This window comes from Ammospiza nelsoni, chromosome 1 (genome assembly GCF_027579445.1).
Source record: "Ammospiza nelsoni isolate bAmmNel1 chromosome 1, bAmmNel1.pri, whole genome shotgun sequence".
NCBI lineage: Eukaryota > Metazoa > Chordata > Aves > Passeriformes > Passerellidae > Ammospiza > Ammospiza nelsoni.
In genome coordinates, this window is record NC_080633.1 from 19,318,325 (window position 1) to 19,340,276 (window position 21,952).

The 21,952-nt window shown below is 41.6% G+C and overlaps 1 protein-coding gene across 4 annotated transcripts in view; it reads right to left on the reverse strand.

Annotated features, from left to right (window-relative positions):
• MLLT10 (MLLT10 histone lysine methyltransferase DOT1L cofactor) overlaps positions 1–21,595 on the reverse strand; it is a 123,817-nt gene extending 102,222 nt beyond the window's left edge. Inside the window, exons 1-2 of one of the 4 annotated variants that reach the window (XM_059476145.1) lie at positions 21,342–21,595; positions 17,598–17,677 (exon numbers count right to left, since the gene is read on the reverse strand). In XM_059476145.1, the coding sequence (XP_059332128.1) occupies positions 17,598–17,677; positions 21,342–21,510 (249 nt within the window). In that variant the 5' untranslated portion in view covers positions 21,511–21,595. Of the gene's footprint in view, positions 1–12,043; positions 12,083–17,597; positions 17,678–21,341 lie in introns of those variants that run through there. The other 3 variants (XM_059476129.1, XM_059476121.1, XM_059476137.1) reach the window with 3 other exon arrangements.
• Positions 21,596–21,952: the final 357 nt, after the last annotated feature.

Below are 21,952 nucleotides of genomic sequence, written 5' to 3' on the forward strand. Positions count from 1 at the left end.
CTTCCCCTCATGAGGAAGTTGTGGACTCAAATGACGTTTTCCCTTAGTCTCCCCCAAGAGGAACAACCCAAGAGACCTCTACGCTCCTCACACGGCTTCCCCTCAATGTCCTTCACCATCCTCATGGCCCTCCTTTGGACACTCTAACAATTAAATCTCGTTTTTATATTGTGGCACCCAGAAGTGCCCCCAGCACTCGAGGTGAGGCCACCCCAGTGCAGAGCAGAGCAGAGCAGAGCAGAGCAGAGCAGAGCAGAGCAGGACAATCCCTCCCTTGCCCTGCTGGCCATGCTGTGCCTGATGCCCCCCAGGACAGGGTTGGCCCTCCTGGCTGCCAGGGCACTGCTGGCTCAGGTTCAGCTTGCCATGGGCCAGGACCCCCAGGTCCCTTTCCACAGGGCTGGCTCTCCAGCCTCTCATTCCCCAGTCTGTCTGTACACCCAGGGTTGTCCCATCCCAGGTGCAGAGTCTGGCATTTACCCTTCTTAAACTTCATAGTGTCATTGACTGCCCAGTCTTCTAATTTATTAAGTTCTCTCTGCAGGGCCTCCCTGCCTCCAAGGGATTCAACAGCTCCTGCGAGTTTTGTATCACTTACAAACTTGGTTAGTGTCCCTTCCAGTCCTGGGTCCAAGTCATCTATGATGTAATATTCTTCCAACATACACCAAGATCACAACAGAACAGTTTTTCTGCTATCACTGCCTCCTATCAAGTTCCTAACATCATGTTTACCTTCATGTCCTAGAGCATGCAAATCAATTCCAAACCAGAGATGACAGAAATTACTAGATTTGACTCACACTCCAAGTGCTCCACATTACAAGCACAGGAACACCACTATAGGGGATCCTAAATCTAGGAATCACCATATTATAACCTTTAAATATTTCCAGATTAGGGACAACTCAGAGCATAGAAACCTAATAATCTTAAGCAAATCAAGATCATCAGATGCAAACTTAACACCATACCCTTCAAACAGAGTGGGACACCTGTTCTCACTGTTCCCTGAACAGAGCTATTTTCCATTACCAGCTAACTGACAAGACAGCAGATAAAGGAGCCTATGATGCTAGCAGTGCCTCAGAAACAGACTGTGCAAACTTATTTGAGGAACTAGAAATTCCATTCCTGAAATTCATATGGCTAAAGTATATCTTGAGGACTGTCTTAACCTGTAAGAAATTTGTAATACTATCTTTCTTAACCTGTAAAAAAATTTATATTAGAGCAAAGAGGCTTTCAAAGAGGATAAAATAGAAAAAAAGAATTTTTTCTTAGTGCACTGGTACAGAGGGCTGCACACAGAAAGAAGAATCTTTAGGATTGTAGCCTTTTGTCTTTTGCTTCACTCATCTGTCTCACACACTCACAAAAATGACCAGCAATTTATTGAAAGCCAGCATTAAGTCTATGGTGAAATTTAGATACAAAAGTGGCTGAAAACATCTTAATCATTCTGCAAGCTGCCTTCAAACTTGGATCCTTACTTCTTTTTTTTTAGTCAAGACACTGAAATGAACTGATCAGTTCATTTTAAACAAAATGCTACATATTCAGTATATTTGTGAGCTGTATCTTAACACTTCAGCAGGTATGGTCACAGTGCAATAAAGCTGGCTCCCAGTCCAAAGCTGCAAATTGGCAGCTTAATGCCAATGAGAGGAGATGATGTAACTGAGAGAAGAGAAGCTGTTAACAGATTCTGTCTTGCCCCACCTCTGCATGCCTATGGAAGTCGGACAAACATTTTCAGTAGTGGCAAAACCAGTTTAAGAGGTTCTCTTCTTCCCTTCACCTCCCCCTCATTAACTTCTCCCTCCACCACTCCCTCAGCTACTGACACAACTATCTGCTGGGCTGCCCCTTAGAACAGATCAGTGAAATAGAATGAAATAAACTTTTTAACCTTTTAAATTCATTTCATATCAGTGATGCAATTTAAGTACAATTCCACAAACAGCTGCATCAGCAAAACTGAAGGCAGGGAGCCACAGCACTGCAGCACCAATAATTAAAGAATTAGCAAGCTTCTTGTGCAAACTTTACCACAAAATAAATCAAAATGATCACAGGACACTAAGATGCAATGACTTGAGCCAGTCTTTTATGCCAAACAGTTAAGCATGCTCCATTCAGTCTCATCAGCTTCACCTGATTTATTTGTCTTGGTCTCAGGTCCCTCATTAATCCTCTGCAGTCCTGGCTACAACCAGTCAGAGAGGATGCAAGACAGAAAACTGAAGTGGAGGTGGAAGCTTTGACAGTGGAAGAAAACTTCAGTGCAAAACCTGAGTGCAGAATCACACTCATCTCTCATGGTGCTGAGAACTGGTAACTCTGCAGGGATATTTGCACTTCAATGACACAGAGCACTTCTGGGACCATGAAATCTGGCTACAATCTGCAATAAGGTAGCACCCCAGTAAGCTAACAGAGCACATAGCTACCCCAAGCTTCCACTGCCTTCCTCTGCATCAGGAATCTAACTCCTTCCCAGCCTCCACACTCTCAGATTCTGTCACCCATTTCTGCTCTGCCAAGTTTCAATACACACCACATAGTAAAACCAGGAGCTTTGCCAGGTGGGAAACAGTGAATCTCACACCTTGAGAAAAGTAACTATCAGAGAATTTTTTTTTCTTTCAATTAACACTTTATTACTAGCTCTAAAATGGATGGAATAATATTTTGATCCTTTTATCATGCATGCTGATGATGCAACATAGTATATGGAATAATATGATGAACCCTACAGATGGCCTCTAATATTTGAGCACACAGACCATGACACCGCTCTTTTCTCCAGTTTTGTGTTCTAAGTCACATCTATGGCAAAGATTTCTGACACAGACTTATCGTCTGAGCATTCAGAAACACTGTGGGGAACTTCTAAACCAGCTGGGCAGGGCAGAGGGAGTAGGTAGCAGGGGCAGATACAACATCTACAAGACACCACAGCACAAATAAGGCAAGCTACTACGACTGATCAACAATTCAAACATCATCAGTTAAGCAGCACAAATGTGAACACTACAGAGGCTGATTGTGACCCTAGAGAATAACCACGTCCTTTGGTGTGCTAAGGGCACCAGTCCAACACAGGGAGGTGCAGGCAGCTGAATTAGATCTGAAGAGAGTGAAGAGATGAATACTGGCTGAAGGAACACAATGAAGTTGTAGAAAATGACATCTTCCTTTTCCTTCCTGTCTATAGAGAGTGTAAGGACATCTCATTTTTGCAGTTTTTCAGTGGAAGAGACTAAGTTCATGGAGACTAAGTTCTGTCCATGCAGAATTGGAGCGAACTCTCAGCAGGAATGGCTTTAGACTATGAGGTCTCCTGTAGAGGACTAAAGTGAAACCAATCTCAGGGCTGTGGAGCTGGAAGAGTCTGACAGCGTGACTGTCACAACTCACTTCTGAGCTACATAAACAGCAACTTAATTAAGTAAACAAAGACTGATCCTATCCTTTAGCATTCAGGCAAACTGAGATTGCCCCTGGGTCTGATGAAAAACCGACTGCCTCCTGAGGAGCCCAGTCTTTAAAACATCACCCAGCAGAGAACTAAAATCAGAAGCATGCAAGATACATGCAGAAAAAGAAACTTTTTATCCCCTCAACATTATTAAAAAAGGAAAAACAACCAAGAAGAAATAAAAAACTGAAATAATTAAAAAAAAACCACACACACAGAGGTGTCCACTAAAGATATCCATCAGAAAAAAGTTGCAAGAATGGAAGACCAAAGTAAAACAAGAAGCTAAATAATTCCAGCTTCCCATACTGAATCAGTTACAGTCCAACTTGGCTCCACAGCATTGTGGTATAAAGTGTTCTTCCTCTATTCTAGATAAATATGACTTTCCATTTTAACCAGGACTAAGAGCTATCTTAACCAGCGTTAGGTAACATTATACAAATATCATTTTCAAGTCTTTTCGGTACACCTAGCTCTACCAACTTTTCAACTGAAAAGGCATAGAGAAACTGGTTCAATCCAAGAGACTAGCTTATTCATGTTGAAATTAAGGGAAAGAGAAAAAGGCAACAGTAAATAGAGAAGATAAAAGAGAGACAGGGACAAGACTACACATGCAGGAGAGAAGAAAAATAGTAATAGGAATATAACATTGCTCTTGCCTCAGGGTTCTGAAAATTTGGAGCACATTCATAAAGCATCATCTGCAGACACCCATTATATGCTGTCTCTTGTTGTAAGAAAACAAAGGTCAAAGAATTCTTGTGCACGTAATTTACTGAATTGTGGCCCAAGCTAGGCCATTGGAACCATTCACCTGAATAATGACTGTCAACCAAGTAAAATCCTGCAGGACTGAATTCCCAGCATTGCAATGAGGCAATAAAACGTTTCTTTCAATGTGACCTGTTAACCTAAATAACACAAGATCTACAGCAGATTAAACAGACCACAGTTCCTTAAAGCCAGCCAAGACACCGAGCTGCAGTTCCAGCTGACTTTACTACAGGCTCACTTTAAGGTAGCATAATTGCACTGCGCTGCCAGAAGAAGATCACTGACCATCCCCTGCTGTGTCCTTTCTACTGTCTTCCCTGCTCTGGGAAAAGCATTCAATTGACTATATGGAAATCCTAGCCAGCAACATAAAAATAATTCTTTTTTTCAGTCAGATAATTTCTTTGAGCCACCTTTCCATGAGGCTACACAACGAATGTCAGATAACAAATGTAACAGGAACTCAGACAGGTGGTCAGGAAAGGATATAAAGGGTATAAATACCTTATCTGGGAGGTGGCATTATCTACACTGGCTACAAATCAGAGTGGAAGTCCAACTGAAGGCCTTACTTTAAAAAAGACGGAAGGAAGGACAGAAGGAAAGAAAGCATACACTTGAAACAGACTAATTTTATGTTGGTAGTAATGCAGGCAGATTTCTTGCTCAATTTTGTTTTGCTATTTCCCTGACATTCACGTATTCCAAAATTTTCAACAGGCATCAGCCACATATGCAAAATGGTGTGTTTGGAAGCTTGAATTCCCTGTCAAGGTGCATATACCCAGCATGACACACTACCAGAACCATTTTTATTCTCCAAAGTACATTTTGATCACAGAATTACTGTTTCATACTGCTTGACAACAGAAAAAATAAAACCAAAACCCCAAACCCCAACAGTGTTTAACTGAAAGAAACAACTCCATGAGATCGCAACGCATGATCCATGAAGTTACAAACAACAAAAATAGCGAGTTACATACAATCAGCATAACAGTTCTTAAAATCCGACACTCAACCTCTTCCAATTTTTTTCATCAACAGGAGTTAAAAGTTATCAGACAAAGCATTTTATTTTGCTGCTCTTGTTAACCATTAAACAAACAAAAGAATGGTTAAATCCACTTGTTGCAATTTTAGTTCATATTTTAGTGAAAACGTGAGCTGGAAGACAGAAGCAGAGAACAGAATGGAGTCCCCACAATCCAGGAGGATGAGTGTCAGTGACCTGCCATGCCACTGAGACAGCCACAAGTCTATGGGGCTGGATGGGATCCACCCAAGGGTACTGAGGGAGCTGGCAGAAGAGCTTGCCAACTCACTTTCAAACATTTACCAGCAGCCCTGGCTAACCAGGGAGGTCTCAGTTGACTGGAGATTAGCAACTGAAACACCTAAGTACAAGGAAGGCTGAAAGGAAGACCCAGGGAATTGCAGGACTATCATCCTGACCTCACTGCTGGGGAGGTCATGAAGCAGATCACCTTGAGTTCCATCACGGGGCATATGCTGAACAACCAGGGAAATCAGACCCACCCAGCATGGGCAGGTCCTGATTGACCAACCTGATCTCCTTTTGTGACAAAGTGACTCACTCAGTGGATGGGTGAAAGGCTGTGGATGTGCCTACCTGAACTTCAGGAAAGCCTTTGCCACCATTGCCCACAGCATCTCCTGCAGGAACTGGCTGCTCAGGGCTTGGCTGGGGCTCTGTTGCATGGGTGGGAAGCTGTTGGCACGGCCGGGCCCAGAGGCTGCTGCTGAATGGAATTGCAGCCAGCAGCGCTGCCCAGGGCTCAGTGCTGGCACAGCTCTGTTCAATGTCTCTAGCAATGATCCACGTGAGGGGATCCGGGGCACCCTCAGGCCCTGCAGACACACTGAGCTGGCTGGGAGTGTTGAGCTGCTGGAGGGCAGCAAGGCTCTGCAGGGGGATCTGCACAGGCTGCGCTGATGGGCAGAGCCCAGAGCTCTGAGGCCCGACAAGGCCAAGGGCCTGGGCCTGCTCCTGCCCCTGGCTCACAACAACCCCTGCAGCTCCAGCCTGGGCAGAGTGGCTGCAAAGATGCCTGGAGGGAAAGGTGCTGGGGGTGCTGCTCAACAGCAGCTGAACATGAGCCACAGAGTGCCCAGGTGTCCAAGAGGCCAATGGCATCCTGGCCTGGCTCAGCAATGGAGTGGCAGCAGGGCCAGGGCAGAGATCATCCCCCTGATCATCCTCACTCAGCACCGGTGAGGCCACACCTCAAACCCTGAGTCCAGTTCTGGGCCCCTCACTACAAGAAGGGCAATGAGGTGCTGGAGAGAGTCCAAACAAAGGCAATGGAGCTGGGGAAGGCTCTGGAACACAAATCTGCTGAGGAGAAGCTGAGGGAGCTGGGGTTTTTTAGCCTGGAGGAGGCTCTGGGAATAGCTAATCTACAACTCCCCATCTCTGCGTTCTCTGAAAAAGGGTGTAGCAAGGTGAATGCCAATCTCTTCTCCCAGCTAACAAATGACAGGACAAGAGGAAATGTCCTCAAGTTGCACCAGAGGAGGCTTAGATTGGAATTAGGAACAATCACTGAAAAGGTGATCAGGCTGACTGGAACAGGCTGCCCAGGGAAGTGACAAAATCACCATCCCTGAAGTGTTCAAAAGGCATGTGGATGTGGCACTTAGAGACAGTTTAGTGGTGAATACAGTGGTGCTGAGTTAACAGCTGGATTCAATGATCACAGATTTTTTTTCCAACCTTAATCATTAGATGATTCTATGAATCCTTCAAATTCTTATGACTTTTTTAAATTAACCTAGGAGGAAAGAGTCAATTGCCAAGCCTTTCATTGTTTTACTTCTGAATTTGTTTCAAATACATCTATTTTATAGCATTCTATGCTTCTAGATATTTCTGTGCATAACAAAATCCACTAACTCAACACACTTTCCCAAGGCACATGGACAGATTTACAAAGGTAAGCAAAGCAGCTGATCAGAAGGTCAGTTTCTAATCGATGCCTTTCCAACTGGCAGCCCATGATGCTCTCAGCAGCCCTGACTCCCACTTAGCAGCAGCTGCAGAAGCTTGCAGCACGTCTGACTGTGTCCAGATACTCATATCCCAAGTTCTGTGGTACAGCTTCACCTGCCTTCACCAGTATTCTGTAACATTTTGTCTCATCCTTGGGTGTTACCAGAAAAAAAGACACCTGTAGAAGTCACTCATAATATTCTTTATTATATGTAAGATGATCTTCTCCAATCCTACAGACTTCAAATATGCTAGGTAGTCTTAAATACTACTACTTCAAATAATACCTTAATAATAATAATACCCTAATAATATCTTAATATGGATTTAAAAACTGGTTTAGAAAGGTAAAGATCTTGATATGGGTAGTTATTTTAGTTAAAGCAAAACAATTTAATGCTGGCAGACACATACCTGTTGCTGTCAAAAATATAAACATTCTGAGAAAAAAAGACTATTTAGAAAACCGCTCTGAACACCAAGTTTATTAAAAATCACATCTAGAGTTTCAGTTATGCCAATGCTGTACACACTTCATCTAACCTATACATAACTATTTGAAGTTCATTCAATTCTTTCAATGAAAAATTATCTTCTAAGCTCAACATGTTCTTGTTATTTATTTTCCTTCTCCCCTAAAGGATCTGAAATTAGTATTTCATTTCCTCCAGGGGAAAGAATCCTATATTTTCTAATTTCCTTTTATGCTTTCTATGTTCCTCTTACCCTAGTGTGTTTTCTTCAATAGGAAAAAAAAATTAAAGTAGAAATACAACAACAAGTACCTTGGAATGAAAACACTGAAAACAGGAAAAATTCTCTTTTCCCCCAATTAAGCCTGGGAAATTTTTGGGTAATTTGTGTTAGATTCAGAAAAATATGGTACTGAACAACCAACCAATGTCAACACAGCTCTGTCTATAACAAGATACCATATTCTAAAGACACTTCAGTGAAAGTGTACCAATTGAAATCGAGAACCACAGACAACTAGACAATAGTTCTTAGAAAACCTAACTCAAATTCAGCTAATCAGGGACTATCTACAGAAAAACAAGTACCCTAAAGCCTCCAAAGGAACAGCTTTTTGCAAGACTAGAAAACAAGAAGAAAAACCCACAGGCAATTTGCAGAGTAGTGCAAACCAGTACACTGCTGCCAAGACACTTCATCTGGAAATTTAGATCTTCACATAAATTCTATCAATAGATGAGAATTTACAGGCAGCCAGCACAAGAACAGAGCCAGCAACAGGATATGCACCAGACTGACCACATCTACATCTGCAGGCAACAGCTTACCCCCACCCTCAGCAGGTGCTCACTACTGCCAACATAGAAAGAATAACCAGGAAAGATCAACATAGCCCTTGAAGTCTCCAGAAAGTCTAGTAAAACTCACAAGCATTTCCAGCAGCTGCTGAAAATTACTGAACCTCTACTCACAGCAAACTTAGGCTATCTATTAATGCCAAATGTTTTTATTCTGATATTTTACTGATAATTGCTTTTGTGCTTTTCCTTTCAAACCAATTAAGTACTGTGAAAATTCCCATTAGATTTTCTTTCTATTTTAACATCCATGCTTTGTAATACTTGCCAGAGTCAGAAGTTCATTTTTCCCCTGCTCAATACAGCAAAAAGGATGAGCTGCTTTAGGAACACATGGCCCAGCCAAAGAAGAGACTTCTGTCCACAAAATCAAATCCACACTTCTTTATCAGTTTCTAAACTACAGTGGGATAGCAATATACTTTATCAATATTCTCAACCTACAGTATCTTCAGACCTTATAAACCCTACAGAAACTTTATAAACTCACAAAATACCCACCTTCACTATTTTGAACTAAATTACTCTATAAATGATAGCTTACAACCATGGCAGGATTTGAAGCAGAAGTCAGCAAGGAGCTAACTACATAATTTTTCAAATATCCAAAAAGAGACAAATTAAAGTTGCAATGTTTCACTGTGATTCACACCAGACTCCAGTGTTCACAAACCACAATGGAGAACCAACAGGAATCAAAGCACCTCCTGCCACATCCAAGAATCCCCAACTGGCTGACATCACTAATAGAGCAAACGAATGCCTGCTGTCAGCACTTCTCTTCCAAAGTGCTATGTTCTGCAACTTGACAACTTAAGAAATTAAGTCATCTTCATCTTCAAATAACCATTTCTCGATGCTGACAAATTTGCCAAATCTCTGCCCCATCTCTATTCAGTCATCTGTCCCAAGAGAAAGAAAGAACTTTTTCTTAAAGCAGACAGTTGACAGGTAAAAGAAAAACAGACTGACTACCTGAAGCATTTTGGGGTTTATACATGGATAAATTAAAGAGATTCAACTTAGTTCTTTTTATCAAGGCATCATATAAAAATATATGCAGATTTGGTTAGCTCTGTCAAAAACATCTACTACTGATAATAAATTTGTAGAATATGACAAGAAGATTAGAAGCACTCAACATGCAAATCAGCATTGTTAAAGACCATCCACTCAGTAAGTACTACAGGTCATACTTAGTCATACTTTCACTCAATGTATAGAAATGAGATAATGTATAGTACAATGTAACATAATGATGACACACAGGGTGTAGCATGATCAGCCTACTCCAACTTTGGAAGTCCAAAACCATAAATCTCCCACCATTTACTCAAGATTAGTAAATCCTGCTAGATGTTGCAAAAATCCTAATTATAAATATATATAAAGTTTTAGTTTCACACATTGATCTTCAAGATAAAGCATCAGAAGTCTATGAGAAACACCTCTCACATTTGGCTGCACGTCCAACTAAACATTCAATTTTTTTAATCAGCCTGAAAGTATGCAACTGGCCCAATTCAATCTACATTAAGAAAATACAACATGCAATGGTTCATTTCAGTGCTCTTCTGCAACATCACAGCTTTATCCTAAAAATTCCCAGCTATAAAATGTTACATCAATTCTAAGCAAGGCTTCTCACAAGCTGAGGAACTCCTTGCTTACTTTAGAGACTTCTTCTGTCAGTGAATACAATGAAACAAACATTCATAAAACATTTCTGCATAAGGATTAAGCAATTCCTGTAAGGGAAAATGTTTTGTTCTAGCCTCACTTTGGTTAGTAATTTTGCCAAAGAACCTTTAGACTATTTACTGAAGTACCTGTTATATTGACATCTATGCTAAAAAATTTTCGATCAAGTAGTACTTGAGTAATGCAACACTGTTTTAAAGCCTGAATACCCTATGTAACCATGATTTGCATAATGTAATTATAAACTACTGCACAAATTACATGGACATTTCAGTAAACTAGCTAATCAAAAGAAAAAGTAGCAGACCTTTTCTCTGCTGTGGGAAAGTGCTTCAGATAAGTTTATGAACTCATCTGTGTATTTACAAACCAAGTAACAAGTACGCATACAAGCAGGGAAAAATACAGCACACACAAAAACAAAGGAAGAAAACAAAAAAGCATGAAAGAAGCACAATCAGAAGCAGCACTTACACTCCCACATTGATATGTTGGAGAAGTACACAGAAAGTACACTGCACTTCTGCAGCACCTTCTGCACTTCTTGTACTCCTAACCTTGAAGACCAGCCACTGTAATGCTAAACAATTCTGTCATCTTTCGAGTTGCAATACAACAAGGTTTTAGGTCTGTATTCACTTCATACACCAACAGAACAGGAAAGAATATTTTCTTGGACTCATGAAATGCGAAGCAAACAACACTCACCTATATATGTAATGGACAAGAAACACACATCACTCAATCAACAGCATTACAAAATAAAAATTTTCACCTTCACCACAATCGGAACAACACAAAGTTTCCACAATCATTCTGCTTTTCTCCCTAATTCTGTTCAGTCCAAGTTTTGCTGGTACCTGCCCAATTATTCTCCTTATCCTTACTTCCTTATGCTCCATGTGTGGCACCAAGACACACCACGGTGAGCTGAACCTGTCTGGATACCAGGTGCTCACCAACACACTGTCACTCCCCTCCTCAGCAGAACAGGGGACAGAAATTGAAATTACGGCTCCTAGGTCAACATAAAGACAGAGAGAGATCACAGGTAAAGCAAATTCAAGTTGGGGGAAAAATTAACTTATTACCAAGCAAGTCAGAGGAGGATAATGAGAAAATAAAAACTGAATCTTAAAATACCTTCTCCCCATCCTTCCATTCTTCCCAGGCTCAACTTCACTCCCCATTTCCACTACCTCCTCTCACCCAACAGCACAGAGCAATGGAGGCTGTGGTAAATTCATCACATGCTGCTTCCTCTTCCTTCCCAGGGGCAGAAATCCTCACTCTTCCCCAGTTCCAGCATGGTCCCTCCCACAGGAGACAGTTCTCCACCAACTTCTCCACCCTAAGTCTTTCTCACAGGCTCCATTTCTTCATAAGCTGCTCCAGCATGTCCCCCCTTCCCTGGGGAGCAGTCCCATGGCAAGATTGCTCCAGTACAGAACCCCAACAGGTCCCAAGTATTGCCAGCAAACCTGCTCCAGCCTGGGCCTCTCTCTACAGGAGCCTGCCCTAGCATGGGCTTCCCCTGGGGTCACAACCCTCCTCAGGTGCATCTACCTGCCCCAGCATGGGGTCCTCCACAGGCTGCAGGTGGGTGTCTGTTCCCTGGCTGGCTTCCATGGACTGCAGGGGTTCAGCCTGCCTTCCCACAGTCTTCACCACCAGCTGCAAGGGAATCACTGCTCCAGCACCTGGAGCACCTCCTCCCCCTCCTTCTTCACCGACCTTGGTGTCTGCAGAGTTGTCTCTCTCACACATTCTCACTCCTCTCTCCAGCTGCAGTTTCTGATCAGCAGGGTTTTTTATCTGTTCTTAAATATGTTATCTCAGGGCACTGCCACAGCTGCTGATTGGCTCAGCCCTGGCCAGCAGCAGGTCTGTCTTGGAGCTGGGCAGGCACTGGCTCTGTCAGACATGGGATGTTTCTGGCAGCCTCTCAGAGAAATCCCTTCTGTAGCCTCCTTATTAACAAACCCTTGTCACACAAACCCAATACACAATGTTCTCCCTAAGTATCCTTAGGTAGGCCTTTTATCCAAGATATCCAGCTACAAACTAATATTCAATGCCTTCTAGACTGCACAGTCATTCATAAAAGCCAGACAAATAACAAAAGCACACAGATCAATTTTTCTGTAGTGTGCTCAAAACTAAAGCAGTTCTTCTAGTAATATTTGTTTTAATATTCTTAAAGTAACTCTAGTAATATTCTTACATAAAGTATCCTCTAAGGAAAAATATGGATACACATTAAAGAAACATTCATTTCAACATTTCTTTAGAATTATTTCAAGGGATATCTTCAAAGAAACTACACAGTATATTAGTCCTTAATGGATGGACAGTATTCAAATTGGAAAAAAAAAAGGCAAGTTTTCTTCTTCTAAAATAAGGTTAATAGTTTCATTCAGCTGTATTGTGACCATATTTCTCAACATTCACTCTAGTTTACAGATACAGGTGTTAATAAACACAGATCTCACTCCCCTGCAGGCAGCCTGTTGAGGTATCAGAGCTCTGATCACAAACTTGTCTGCATACTGAAAGAGTGCATTCCTAGTTTTTCCTTCTTTGCCTTCTTCTGTTTAGGCCAAAGGCAAGTAATACTGCACCTATGCTTATTTTTACACTACATAAATGCTGGGGGTGAGGTGTAAAAATACGGATACATCAAACAATTCTTATGAGCAACTCTACAAAAGAAACTTGTAGATGAGTATGATGAAACATTTTTTTAAAAATATAATTTGGAGAGAGCTCCAACTCTTGTTATATTAACGGGGGTTTTTTTAAAATTAAAATTCAAGTGTTCAGATCATCATCTGGATGATCTGTGCAGCAGATGCAGGTGCAGCTCAGGTCTCAGAAGATAACCAGCAGGAACCTGTCACTGTGAGCACACAGCATACCTGAACTGGGTAAACAGTATAGTGGCACTTTTACTGCTCTGAACCCTCAATACTCACCACTGTATGGTCTAAACTTCCCCTGCAATGACACAGAAGTCTCTTTCTGTCTCCACACCAAGTTCCAAGAAACACATGTGCAAGTACAGAGACTCCAGCCAGACTGAGCTGTGATCCAGATGGATGCTAGCTCCACAGGGAGTCAGAGCCCCCTCAGCATATTTCCCAGGACTAAAACCCAGGTGGCTTATTAGACAAGCTGTAGTGTCACACAAATGTGCTGACTCAGTTCTGGACCACCACTGCATTTAACTTCATAAACCATCCCATCAAAAACAAGCAAAAAACCACAGAAATGCCAAACAAAAAAACCACTGCTGTTATGACATTAATTTCTACCAAGTCCAAACTGATTCTTCCAGACCCAAGGACAAGCCTAAAATTTCCAAATTCCCATGAAACAGATCAACAGCAGAGTGATTCACCTGCAGTGCAAGCAATCCAACCTCACATTTAGCACCTGAGCTACACTTTGAGGGAGTAAAGCTTCCTGGAATTCTTAAGAAAAACTTAAGTTCAGTACAGAGATCTCCTGGTCTCTCTGAATCAAGCTGGATTCGGAAGAACAGGACCTACACATAGCTAAAAAGCCTGACCAAGCTACCTGCACAAATGGTGAACTCCTGCCTCTATCACACAGATTACTGCAGCTTCACAATGAGTATGAAGAGTAATTAAGAGCTGGTAGTAAACCATAAATACATTATCTATTTTTACCCCACTATATACTATATTTAAATTACCCTTCACATAAGATCATCAAGGAAGATTTTTGACACATAACAGGATTATGGGCTAAAAAAGTCTTTTCAAACAACAGTTGTGCTACAAATCCTAAGCTTAGCTCTTTCTTTGGGTACCCGAATTATCAGCCCTTGGACAAAACACATGCACCATCCAATTTCTTAAGCCAAGACTCAAAATCCCTTCTGTAGCAGTCCATATATATACAATCTCACACAGACCTCAAAATTATTTTTTTCTACATCAATATGTACTTGCCCTGCTTTTTGACTCAGAAGTTCAGGTGCATCTGTGTGAAGAGTTTAGTTCAAGCATGGCTTAAAGAAAAAGGCCATGAAGGCATACAGTTGATAGAACAGTAAAAGGTAGTTGCGAAGCAGTTTCAAAAGCAGTTCCCAGGCTGATTACTATAAACAATTAGACTCTCTCATGTATCACTTTATAAACAATAAGGCTCTCAGGCAGTCTTCCCATAACAAGCGAAACACCCTCTCTGGGAAAAGATGGCACCCTGGGAACAGATATGGAAGTTTTGGGAACCTTTCATATCACAGTGGGAACACTGGTTTTTAATAAACAATTATAGGTATTGTAAAACAAAAGGAGTGGTTAGAGTTTTCTCTGTTAGCCTATCATAAACCTGGATTTTGGAATATGCATGAAGTTAATTAACACTGTTATTTAAAGTGACTGATCGATCAATAAATCGGAGTTCGATGCATTAAAGGATGGTCGTCTCCCCTTCACTTCAGCACATCTGAAGACACCAAAAGGGCCTACTATGCAGGGCAGTAGCAGCTGGTGCTGACACAGGCAAAGCCAGGAGCAGTCACCACCCATTTTGAAGAGACTTGAATTTCAAGCTCACCACAGGTCAGCTAAGATAAATGAGCTGATTTAGAGAAAACTTAAGATTTTTCAAGCAATAGTTAAAAACTTACACAGTGATGTAAAAAGTGTATACTGGGATTACAACCTTCAATTATGTACTACATAGGCATGATTAAAAAGCCAAAGAAATTACCAGCCACCTCAATACATCCATTATCCAAATAGTTCAGGTTTATGAAAAGGCACACTTGCTCTCACACACAATAAAAAACATGACTCTGCTGGAACCAAAACTCAGTATGACTTGTCTGGCATGGAGCAGTGCTTTCCAAGTAGCAACTGACCATTCAGCAGCCAGGACACTGGCTCCAGATGACCAACAAAAACACAGAAGTCAACCAGCCACTGCTTTGGCTCCTACCCAGCACATACCAGCCTAGAGGCAGCACACAAAAAAGGAACAAGTTCACACCGGGACATAACACTTCACAGCACATGGCACCTGTCCTAGTCCACTGTTAAGTGAACTTCTCTGGTGACCCACCAACTTGCATTATGTGTTCCTGAGTTAGTCCACTCCTTTTCATTGTTAAAGCAAGACTAACTTTAGTGTGAGCGATTAACTGCAGCTGCTTATCAGAATGAATATATTTGCCCAGCAACTGAAGCTTAAAAAAGAAAAACAACCAAGAAACACACCCTGAAAACACACAGACACCATCAGCATGGGAAAATGTGCCTTGAGCACAATACTGAGGTCTTTTTAAAGATTAGAAGTAAGCAAGCAGAAGCATAGTCAATGTAATATGGTTAATTTAATTCTGGTTTTGTTTATAGGCAAGAAGGCCAAGAGAAAAACTAAACTTCACTCTCATACGGTGATTGTAAGGATGTTTGCTTTTCTAAGCAAGTGTGTTAAAACTTCTGGGTCTGGTAAACTGCTTACTGTAAAGCTCCAGTTTCCATACTGAGGGCTTGAGTTTAGTTTCTGAATGTCAAGAGCTGCTCCAAGACACCTCAGATACAGCCATGTTTCTTACTCACTAACATATAAATAGCTGTTCAAACTTCAGCTAATTCACATGCAATCGGTTTCACCTGAGAACCACTTAAACCTACACTACATTACAAATGGAATTTCCTTTTTCAAAACAAAATCAGTAATCAACCTGTTGAACTAAACAGACACTGTTTGGTGGAAACAAGAACAGAATACACCAGGCAGAAAATTCAGCTAGCACTGTTTCTTATTCACTTCAAACAGCAAAGTAGTCTATCAAAGCTATTCATTTGGTAAACTCAAGAAATTATCATAATGCAGTGAGACACTGTTTATTATAGAACTCTGGACAGCTCTCTTACACTCCTCATGTCACAAGAAGCCAGGATTAACTACATCCCAAACCACAAGGATTCCCTATGGTACTCTTGGAAAATCCTCTTGTAGTCACCAGCTTTCTCTCTTCTCTGTAATTTTAACTTTGCTATCAACCTGTATACATCAAACGCAGCAACACTACAAAATGCAACTCTTAAAACTTCACACAGCTGATGGTCTCCCCATGAAAAGAAATAGCCTTTCTTTAGAAAGGGTTTAGATTTTCTATTGGCAAATACTTGAAGAGCATAGAAAAATCAATCCCTTCTTGCTCCCACCAACAGGTGTGCTTTGGAAGAACTAAGTCAGTCTGGATCACCCTGGGCATTATGAACACATTAGTGGCAAAAAGTGGGAAAAAACAGATGAATGAGATTCTTTAGACCTGTGCCAAAAATTCATGCAACAGTAAGTCTCACCACCACTGCTATGGCACTTGATATTAGAAAAGGAAATAGGTACAGCAAGCAGGTCATGTAAACACACTGATAGCCACTGACAGTAACTGAAAATTTGGTCTCTGACTCCTCATTTGTTTTCAGAGATGAACGTTAAAAACAGTTTACACACTGCTCTAAGATGCAGCACCATCTTCTCTTCCAATGAAATTTTTTTCAGAGGCAAAGGAAAGTTTAGTCGTTCTAAATACCCCCACTTCTCTCAGTTTATCTTTTGTTGGAAGACAAACTAAGAAGTGTCAAGTAGGGAGAAACGGGATTCTCTTTTTCTAAAAATGCCTGACATCACCCTGTTTCATCTAACAAACGTGTAAGTCTGACCGAAACAAAACCTCATGTAAACATGGTAAAAAAAAGAAAAGCATTATCTGAATCCCCAATATCTACCATAAAAGAATTAGAAAAAGCAGAAAGAAAATACTTCTTCAATTCTAAGTATCACACTCCAAGTAAGCATTACTTTTTGAAATTAACAACACTTCTTCCTGAGAGTGTTCCTAGACTGAAGCTTTTAACTGGCAACCTAAGGTTGCTGTAAAAGAAAACTGGATATAAATTTTATTTATTTCCTGTACCTAGCTATGTAAGTGTTAAACTGACAAAATTAACCAAAACCTACACCATGGACCAAAAAAAAGGATAAAAAGCAACCAACCAAATTAACTAAAAAAATGCCACCACCTAAAAAATAAAAACCCCTCAACCTGACACTGTCAGAACACTTCAGAGACAGTTACATATTTCCACTTAAAAAAAATAAGAAGAATAGTGGCCTTTCTGAAAATCATTTAGAGGAATTACAACAGAAAGCAAAGTTCTCTTCTGTTATTACTGTAACAGTTGCGTAAATATTATCCACACAAGGACTGTAACTACAATTACTTAATAAACAAAACACATACCACTCTGGCTGCTCTTTCCTGAGATTCACACTTTCTGCAAAACCATGGTCCAGTGGGTACTTGAACAATTCCATAGCAAGCTGTTTTGAACAAGACAAAACATTTCAGCAAATATAAACAGCACTACAATACTAATAATACGTTCTAAAAGAAGCTTACTATTAGTTGATCTCACATAATTTTAATTATCAAGAAAGCAAAATGGACAGCTATACATTGCACATTAAATCCTATCACAGAATTAAAAGAAATTAAATACAACAAGCTTAGATTTTAAAAGTTATGCAGGATTTGTTCAATGAAAAAAGAACACATTCACTTGAAAAGTAACAGAACCATTCAAAAGCAGCAACACTTCATATGTGACCTGTTTTGCTATTTAATTACTTCCAAAACAGGTGAGACACTTCACTGTAAATGTTGGGTGCTTGTTATTATGCGGGGGTTTTTTTAGTTTTGAGAAAACTAAAAGTAACTAACAAACCTGAGCTCTTCCTAAGGCATTTATTCATACACTTACTATCCACTTTTCTTACTCTTGTAAGAACATTAACTGGTCTTAAGCAGACAATCCATAGTGAACTGAACAAAGCTTGCTTTTTTACCCCAGAAAATTCATGGGGATGTAAATACAAACTGAACTTAGCATCAGGACTTGGATCAGTTGCAACTTCAGCCAGGCTACAACATAAATCCTTAGGAAAGAGATTTTCAGACAAGCAGATTTATCTGCAAGACAGTCATCTATATTTTTACAGAATATAAAAGCAATCCCAAGAGTTTGCTACAAAATTCCCCAGAAAAAAAGAGTCTAGCAATTTGGCAATACTGCTCATGCTTGAAATGCACACATCAAGCAACCTTAAGAACTACAGAGGGAATGAAAACAAAAGAATACAAGTGCTGTGAGTATACTCTTATTTGTATGGGTGTAGCAAATAACAAAGAACCAAAAAGCCAAACGTTTTGCTCAAAGATAATCCCAAAGTATTAAAGATCAGTCAGACTCAATTCTCAACAATCATATGTTACTTAAATACAAAAATCAAGTTTAAGTGTGTAAGTAGAAAAAAAAATATGATTAATTTAAAGTTATGAAGAAAGCTGAGATTAAATTAGTAACTTGTAGTTACACTACACAAATATATTGATTTTGTGATAGCTCAGAGACGAAAAATAGTAATGCAATAGTAATATAAAAACATCTGGCTAATACACCTTCATTTCCATGAAGGAAAGTCAATGAAATAATTTCCTATTATATAAATACATGTAGTCATATTGAGACCCATTGTCAGATTTTCAAATACTTTATTCAAGTATCTACAGGCCAAACTATTCTGGTAAGCCCCTTCAATTGTACAACAAAGTTCTTTAACATGAGAAAAAAAAATCATGTTTTCATTGCATCTATAATAACCACAGATGGGGGGACTCTGAATTTCTCTTTAGATATTGAGAGGGAAATTTTAAATGTGGAATCATACATTTAGATTAGCAAGTGACAGTGCAGAATAGGAAACAAGTATAAAATGCAACTCAGAAACAAGGCTGGCAAGCAGATCCAAAGGCAACATGGGCTGGGCAACGACCAAAGCTGAAGGGAAGCACTTCTGTGTCTGCCAGGGTAACAGAGCACACCTGGAGCCTAGAGGAGTCCATCACCCAATCCTGCTCTGATATACCAGGATACCATTGTCAGAGTTTTGTTTATACTTCCACTACTGTGCAAAGCTTCTTTAAACACATGAAGAGATCTTGTCCTTCACAACTTGCCAATGACTTCACAATTGAAGTTTCCTCTGAACTAAGAATAACTATAATAATAAAACCAAAGCAGTTAATAAAGCTTTATGGATAATACTGCTGTTTGTACTTCAAATACAGATCACCAGCTTTGACCACGAGGACTACTACATTTACTGCACACAGGAGGGGACATGCCTCCTCTACCACCTTCGTTCACATGACTTATCAAATCCAAAATGTAAAGCATGAATGGTACAGGAAATCAAAACACAGAGTTCTTCTTTTCTTAAGATCTCTGCAACAGCTTCTGGATTTAGACCAAGCACTATTCTGCATACTTCCTGAGATTCCAGCTTAGGGTTGGATATGACTTTAACAAAAAAAGTACATTTTCTTGTACCTACTGAAATGTGTTTCTGTATATTAGGAATACTTTCTATAACTGACTTTTGTTCCTGCTATTTCAGGTCCAACTGCTGCTATCATCCAATTCTTTCACTGAAAATATCAGCAAGGTTCTAGATACAAAGGAAGATGTCCAAGATAATGCAAAAGGAATAGCTGCTTCAGCTATGACTTCTAGAAGTAGTCACTGTGTTCTTCTTCATGATCCTAAGATCCCACAAGTGCAGTCAACCTACTGGTTAACATTACACATTACTCAGCTCTTAAGATGACAGGAAACCAATTCAAAACCAGATTAACTTCAGAGATCCTGTCAGGTCCCTTCTGTGCTCAATCTAATGTTAACAAAAATAACGTAATTATTTTGCGTATCTCCTTAAATTACTACTATTCCTCACTATTTGCCAACTCACAAGGGAACACGTACTTGGAACAACCAACAACTATATTACATCATCTTCAGCACAATTTAAGACCAAGCATGAGACACACATTAGTAGCATTTTCACATGCACTAGGCATTCAGATTAATGAATTGGATTTAGGATTTTCTGTCTCCTCCAATTTGTCCACCACCTGTAAGTAGCCAAAAAAGCAGTCACTGAGTTCACATGACTGCTTAGGAGTTGGTACAGAAAAACTACCATCTTATTCCTTACTCCTGCTACCATAAAGGAAAAGTTATGATGGCTTCCTTTCTCATAATGTAAGCAGCAGAACTGTCTCTTCCTCTGCTCTCACACGAAGGGTCAACCCACTGACAGAAAAAAAACAATCACACAGAGGGAATATGCCAGCTCCTGAACTGAGCTGGAAACCAACCAACCAGCCTCCACTAAGCCAAACAAATCCAGCATCAGCCATTCCAAACAGCACCCTCCCCTTGCAGAACCACAACAGGAAGTCTCTTCATCTACCATGAAACATCAGCCAAATGACATTCAAGGAAAGGCAGAGATGAAATCACATGACAGCTAAGTCTTTCCTAGGCACCCCTCTCTTCCAATCCTAAACCCTCCTTGTCTCCTGGCTGCCACTCAAATAATTTTTTCAAACTTGGGAAAAGAAGGGACAACAGGGATCACATAGGTGAAAAAAGAAATACGGCAAAATAGCAGAATAGAGTACAGTAACAAGTTCTGCAAAGACTAAAAGCAATTTTAGAGAGTCTCTGAAATGTTGCAGCTGAGGTTGTTACAGGGTGGAGAGGCACGCTTGGGGAGCACAGACGCAAAACACATGCAGGAGAAGAGAAAAGGTTAAAAAATTGGACAGGGGAGTTCTTCCTTTCTCACAGGCACAATGCAGGAGAACACACTATACATACTAAGTCTCACGTGAGGGAAGACAGACAGACGGGAAGGAGAGAAGATGACAGAGCAAGCCAAACCAGAAAGCACGTGGCCTTAGAAACAGGCAGACAGGCTTCATGGGTAAAAAGAAGGAGCTGGCAGGGGGAGGGAAAAAAGGGGGGAAAAACGGCCGGGGGTGGGGAGGAGAAGGAAGCAGGCCCAAGGGAAGAAGCCGGGGAGCAGCGAGAAGGAAGTGGCGAGGCCGGAGCGGGTGCGCTGCCCTCGCCTGCCCGCTCACCTTGATGCACTGCGACATTGCAGCCGTGCCCGTCGCAGTAGACGAGCGGGTTCTCGGCCCAGCCCCGCTCGTCGGAGCACACGCAGCAGCCGCCGATCATCTCCTTCATGCTACTGGAGAACTCGCCCTCCAGTGACACCGGCAGCAGCAGCGGCTCGCTGGAGACCATCTAAGGGTTAAAAACACCGTCGTCAACACCGCGCACGCCACACGCGCCTCGCCCTCCGCCTGCCCCCTCCCCCGACGGGGTCTCCCCTCAGTCACTCAGCCGCAGCCGCCGCCACCGTCGCCGCGGCAGCGCTTCGGGACCCATGACCGCCGGCTGAGCGCCTCGTCTCGCCCCCGCCCGACCAACCGGCCAGGCTGTGTCGGTCGGGCCGCGGCGGCTCCCGAGGCGGACGCGGCTCCGCGGGCGGGCACGGCGGCGGCGCCGGCGCGCAGGCGCACTACGCGCGCGCCCGCGGGGCGGGCAGGCCTCGGCCCGGGGCCTCCTCGCGAGGGTTCGCGCGCCGCCCGCGGAACGTGAGCGCCGCCGCGGCGCCCCGAGCGCGCGCCCCCGCCGCCGCCCCCTCCGAGAGAGCGGGCGCGGGAGCGCGCGCCCGCCCTTCGCC